Source organism: Microtus ochrogaster, chromosome 8 (assembly GCF_000317375.1).
Source record: "Microtus ochrogaster isolate Prairie Vole_2 chromosome 8, MicOch1.0, whole genome shotgun sequence".
Lineage (NCBI taxonomy): Eukaryota > Metazoa > Chordata > Mammalia > Rodentia > Cricetidae > Microtus > Microtus ochrogaster.
Window position 1 is genome coordinate 65,101,897 of NC_022015.1, and position 6,382 is coordinate 65,108,278.

General features: G+C 39.5%; 1 protein-coding gene across 1 annotated transcript in view; it reads left to right on the forward strand.

The window, feature by feature from the left end:
* Positions 1–6,382, forward strand: part of Btaf1 (B-TFIID TATA-box binding protein associated factor 1) — a 90,576-nt gene that overhangs the window by 69,932 nt on the left and 14,262 nt on the right. The window contains exons 31-34 of the mRNA XM_005352181.2: positions 3,293–3,434; positions 3,514–3,644; positions 5,270–5,395; positions 6,027–6,179. Coding sequence (XP_005352238.1) covers positions 3,293–3,434; positions 3,514–3,644; positions 5,270–5,395; positions 6,027–6,179 — 552 coding nt within the window. The remainder of the gene's footprint in view (positions 1–3,292; positions 3,435–3,513; positions 3,645–5,269; positions 5,396–6,026; positions 6,180–6,382) is intronic.

Consider the following 6,382-nt stretch of genomic DNA (forward strand, 5'->3'; position numbering starts at 1 on the left):
AGGCCAGCCTGGTCTACAAGAGCTAGTTCCAGGACAGGCTCCGAAGGTTCCCAATGCCCTTGAGACATCCTGTCTTGAAAAAGGAAAAAAAAAAAAAAAAAAAAACCCAAACCGGGGAGTGGTGGCACATGCTTTTAATTCCAGCACTCAGGAGGCAGAGGCAGGTGGATCTCTGTGAGTTTGAGGCCAGCCTGGTCTATAAGAGCTAGTTCCAGGACAGGCTCCGAAGGTACAGAGAAACCCTGTCTCAAAAAACAACAACAAAAAACAAATTTTCCAGGTGCCCTGGCATTTAGCAGTAAGTCAAGAAGTCTTTTAGTTTATAAAGATAATAAAAAATTTCCAGGAGTTAAATTGTGTTTATAAAGGTTCTTTTGGCATATGGTAGTAGCTAAACTGGGCAAGTATGGTTTAGTTTGAGTTGGTTTTGGTTTTGGTTTTGTCTTGTTTTTAAGGCAGGATCTCACTATGTAATCCTTGACTGGTCTGCAGCCCACGAGAAAGACCAAGCTGATCTCAAATTCATTGTAATCCTCTTGCCTCTGCTTCCTAAATATTGGGATTACAAGTGTGTATGACCACACTTGGCCTTTCATATTGAATCTTTTAAAGATATTTTTTTAATATTTATTTATTTATTGTGTGTACAATATTCTGTCTGTGTGTATGTCTGCAGGCCAGAAGAGGGCACCAGACCTCATTCCAGATGGTTGTGAGCCACCATGTGGTTGCTGGGAATTGAACTCAGGACCTTTGTAAGAGCAGGCAGTGCTCTTAACCACTGAGCCATCTCTCCAGCCCTTAAAGATATTTTACATTTATAATTTTAAATGTTGTGTGTGAGTGTTTTGGCTGTGTACTCGCTGCATAAGGAGCCCACAGAGACCAGAAGAGGATGTCACATTCTGTGATATTGTTGTAAGCCAACATGGAGGTGTTGGGAACTGAGTCCGGGTTCTCTTTAAGAACAACAAATTTGCTTTACCACTGAGTTACCTCACAATGTGTCTTATTTCCCCCTGCCATTATAGACCTCTGACTAGCTCAGAACTCACTCTTTGAGATCAAGGTGGCCTTGAAATCAAAGATCTACTTACCTCTTAAACTGGCCAAGTTTTATTAAAGATTATGCTTAAACTCTAATTTTAGGCTATGTAAATAACATTTGATGTATGTAACAGATTTGATTCTAATTCAGTAGTATTACTCAGCAATCTGGTTTAGCACTGAAAATCTAAAACCAACTGAGAAATGAATCACTCCACAGTAGAGGTGTGAAAATTCAGTAATTGTTCATATCTTACCTGGATGACCATCTCTAGTACGAAGATCACCTTGCACCTTGCTCATTCTCCGGTTGGTAGAAGGATATTCTCTAGCTCTAAAAACTGATGTTGTGGTCTCTTGTCTTTTTGCATCGGGGTTTTTCTACATAGCCCTGGCTGTCCTGGAATTACCTATGCAGACCAGGCTGACTTCAAACTCAGAGATCTCTCTGCTTCTGCCTCAGGAGTGCTGGGATCAAAAGGTTGTGCCACCACGCTTGGTTTACAATTCTTATTTTGAATTTATTTTTTGTAGTCACTGCTTATCTAAGGTAGTGGTTTTCAACCTATAGGTCTAGGTCTCAACCCCTTTGAGGGTTGCATATGAGATATCCTACATATCAGATATTTATATTATAATTTATAACAGAAGCAAAATTGTAGTTATGAAGTAACAATGAAATAATTTTATCATTGGGAGTCACCACAACATGCACAGTATTAAAGGGCTGCAGCATTTGGAAGGTAGAGAGCCACTGTGCAGAGGGTTAATCTGTGGCTAGTTTGTAAACACTGCATATTTTCATCATCAGAGACAAGCTGTTCATTTACAATTTTTCCTAAGCTTACTAGGGATTTTGGCTTTTGTTGGCATTATTTTGTTATGTTGGGGATCAAACCTGGGCCTCAAAGATTTCAGGCAAGTGTGACCTCTGGATTAAATCCGTAGCCTAAAGTTGGTATGTGTTGTAAAGCACATTAAAAGGAAGGAGAGCTAGCACAGCTTCTGGTAGCAGTGGGACAGGGAGGCCTTGTGTAAGGTTCAGCTGCTGCTGGGGGACAGATGGACTGATATTAATCGACTGTGAGCTTTCAGAACTTCTAGAGAAAGCAAAGTTCCGATTGTCTAGAGAAAGCAAAGTTCTGATTGTCAAGGTACTGTAAATTGGGTTCATACATTTGGGGTGGCAGAGAATCAAAAGCAGCCCTGTCTTCCAAATTCCTAAGGATGATGCCAATGAACCATATAATCTAGCACTTAGAACTCAGCCAAAGAGCCAAACCTAGGAGAAGTAGCAGGCTTGCAGTTTTCAGAAGCAACTTTGAATCTTAACTTGATAATAAAAGAAGAAATTGAAAACCCCAGTTGGATTAGAAAGAACTGGCTTCTTGTGGCTGGGATGACTTTCAGATAGGTGTCCATCATGAAACATACTTTATACAGAGAGCTACAAAGGAGCCTGTGAGGTCACAGTCCAGAAACAAAAGAATATTGAAGAATGAAGCAAAAATAAATACCTGGGATTATTAATGTCATTAAATTAACATATGCTGGTTATGTCTGGAACCACTTGATTTTGTAGCTGGTAATGCTGAATGTGAAGCTTTTCATTCCTGAATAGTTTTGTTAAAACACACAACAGTGCAATAGAGAGAACATGTGAATGAAATAAAGCTGCATTTACGAGTTATAAAAAAGGGAAAAGGAGGAATACTTTTAGGTTTTATTATTATTAACTGGTTTTTCAAGATAGGGTTTCTCTGTGTAGCCTGGCTGTCATGGAACTCACTCTAAAAGCCAAGCTAACCTTGAACTCACAGAGATCCATCTGGGATTAAAGTTGTACGCCACTATGCCCACTGACTTTTAGGGGTTTTGTTTTTTTTTTTTGTTTTGTTTTTTTTTTGTTTTTTTTTTTTTGTTTTCAAGATGCTACTTGTACTTGACTGAGACATCAGAAGGTTTGGGGTTTTGTCCAGTTGAAAGGCTAACACTTTTTCCCTTTTTCCTACTCTAATAGTTTAGGCTTTGAAGCTGTCAGATAGGTTTCTGCTCTTCAGAGCTTTATGGATCAGAAGGTTGTCCATGTTAGAGAGCAGCTGTCCATGCTGAACCAGAGCCTGGGCTGGATGAGGAGGCTTCTGGAGAGGAAAAAAGTGGGGAGGCACATTAGGATCCAGAAGTAATGGGATATGGTATTTTCAAAACTGAAGAAAAGATAATTGTTATTTTTTTTTATATTCAGAACAACGTTTTGGAGTTGTGGTCACTGTTTGATTTCCTTATGCCTGGATTTTTGGGTACTGAACGCCAGTTTGCTGCTCGATATGGTAAACCTATATTAGCGAGTAGGGATGCACGAAGCTCCAGTCGAGAACAAGAAGCAGGTAAGAAGGAGTTACAGTAAGTCCTCATGGTTGTATGATTTACTCTGAACACTTAAAACTGTGTTCTCGCCATTGACAGGTGTTCTTGCAATGGATGCACTGCACCGCCAAGTCCTGCCATTTCTTTTGAGAAGAATGAAAGAAGATGTCTTGCAGGATCTTCCTCCTAAAATTATTCAAGACTATTACTGTACTCTTAGCCCTCTCCAGGTTAGGAGTCTGCTCATTGTTGTGGTTGATAGAATATTATTTGTAGAACAGCCTTATAGAAAATTAAACTCTTCCCAGTTTATGTAATGACTTTTTAGCTAGATTTTTTAAATCTTGCTGTTAATAGTAGAGTGTTGTTGATTGTTTTATTACTCTTTTTGGCTCTTTTTGACTCTTACGGGGGCCCAGCACCCAAAAATTCACACATGCAGAGGCTTATTTTTACTAATGAATGCTTCTCTCTAGCCAGCTTTTCTATCTTAAATTATCCTGTCTACCTTTTGCCTGTGAGCTTTTCCATTTTCTTACTTCTGTACATCGTTCACTCTTACTCCTGGGCTGGGTGGGTGGCCCGTGTGTCTTCTCTCTGCCTGCTGCCCCCACCTGTCCTTTTTCCTGCCCTGCTGTTAGCCATTTATCTGTTCATTAGGCCATCAGCTGTTTTAGACAGGCAAAGAATCACAGCTTCATAGAGTTAAACATATCTTTACATTGTTAAACAATTGTTGCAGAGCATAAACAAATATAACTCACTTTAATATTCTACAACAGTAACGTTTACATGAACCACACCTCACTCTAGTGGAGGAGACTAGAGGATTTCCCTCCAAAGGAAAATTATATTTTCTCTAAGGATAGTGATCTGAATTCTGTAGATTAAAATAGAGAGACCAGTGCTCTTCTCCCCTCCAAGTATGAGGAAATAATCCTCTGGAATCTGGCCCCAAATCACCACGTAAACCCACCACCTCTTTCTCATTAAAATATTTCACTTAAAGCTAAAGACTTTTCTTTGGCATAGCCAAACTTCTGCCTTCACTGTTCTTGTACTTTGGAGCTGTTGCTGAGTGAAGAAGGCTTCCTTGAACACGGGTATTATAGAATATATGGCAGTTGATCCTATGGAATTGGGACTACATGACTGATGAGCAGGTGCCATATGGAACATGGATGTGCTTACAAAAGGGTGATTTATATTCCTAACAGAATGGGATGGCATAGGGTTTTATTACACAGAGTGGCACATGATTTCATGATATAAATTGTTTATTTTTGTAGTTTATAATTAGTATTTTTAGATCACCGGTAACTGAAACTATGAGAAGCAAAAAGGGACAGAGAGGGTGCCATATAAGCCAATCTTTATTATGACCAGAGCCTGTCTATGAATGGTGCTGTGTCATCCTTACAGCAGTAGTATAAATATAAGCCTTGTTTTTGCAAATACAGCGAAACTCAGAAAAAGGAAGTAACTTGCTTAACCCCACTATTAGAGTTAAGTGTGGTTAAAACAAGGCTGACCTCGAACTCACAGATCTGCCTGCCTCTGCCTCCTGAGTGCTGGGATTAAAGGTGTGCACCACCGCCCTGCCTGATTTCCTTTTATTGCTAATATATTTTCCTAAATGTTGGAAAAATTTAGAGAGTGTGTATTTAATACTTTGCAGCTAAACTTAACACATTAATCTTTTACAGAAATGTTCTGTAAATTTAAAGAAACCTAAACAGAGGGAGTGGATGATCTCTAATACTAAGAATGAGATATAGGTGTCATAATTTGCCTTCATTTATATATCTGAATACTTTTTAAAATGTATACTGTTTCCCTGGGCATAATTTCACAGGTTCAACTTTATGAAGATTTTGCTAAGTCTCGTGCCAAGTGTGATGTGGATGAGACTGTGTCTTCAGCTGCACTTTCAGAAGAAACTGAGAAACCAAAGCTTAAAGCTACAGGTCATGTATTCCAGGTAGAGGTTATAAACTACTTTTAAAAATTAGAGAATGGGAACTGAAGAGATGGCTCAGAGGTTAAGAGTTTAATCTCCAGCAACCACATGGTGGCTCACAACTATTTGTAATGAGATCTGGTGCCCTTTTCTGGTATATGAATATACATGCAAACAGAACACTGTATACATAAATACATAAATCTCAGAGATTCACCTGCCTCTGCCTCCCAAGTGTTGGAATTCAGGGCGGGTGTCGCTACCACCACCCAGCTGGGTATCTTTCTAGATTGCTCCCTCCTTTCTGAGAATCTGTTCCTGAGTCTCAAAGTTTGCTGTAGGCTTATCTGACTAGGAGATCCCTGTATCCTTCTCCTGTACACTGAATTACTATGCTCACTGGGCTTTAAAGTTTACTTATTTGTTTGTGTTTTAATGTGGGTTCAGGGGATCTGAAGTCTGGTCCTCATGCATGTGGTGTGGCAAAATGGTTTGTGGGCTGAACCGACTTGCGCAGCTCTGAACTGGTTCTTGGATACTGACTGGGCATTTTTTAGACAAATGGAATAGCAAAGAGAGGATACAAAAATACAAACAATTGTGGTATGAAAAAGATGGAGTTACGTAAGTTGTTGTTTTTCATCTTTTAAAGGCATTACAATATTTACGTAAACTGTGCAACCATCCAGCATTGGTCTTAACCCCTCAGCATCCAGAATTCAAGAGCACTACTGAAAAACTGGCTGTTCAGAATTCTTCACTTCATGATATTCAGCATGCCCCTAAACTCTCCGCTTTGAAACAAGTATGTCTATTCACAATAAAATAATAAATAAGTTATGATAGTAGAAAAATTTGCTGTTTTCGAAGATTATTGATATACTTACCATTTACTGTATTTTAAAATTTGGCTTATGGCCGGGCGGTGGTGGCGCACGCCTTTAATCCCAGCACTTGGGAGGCAGAGGCAGGCGGATCTCTGTGAGTTCGAGACCAGCCTGGTCTACA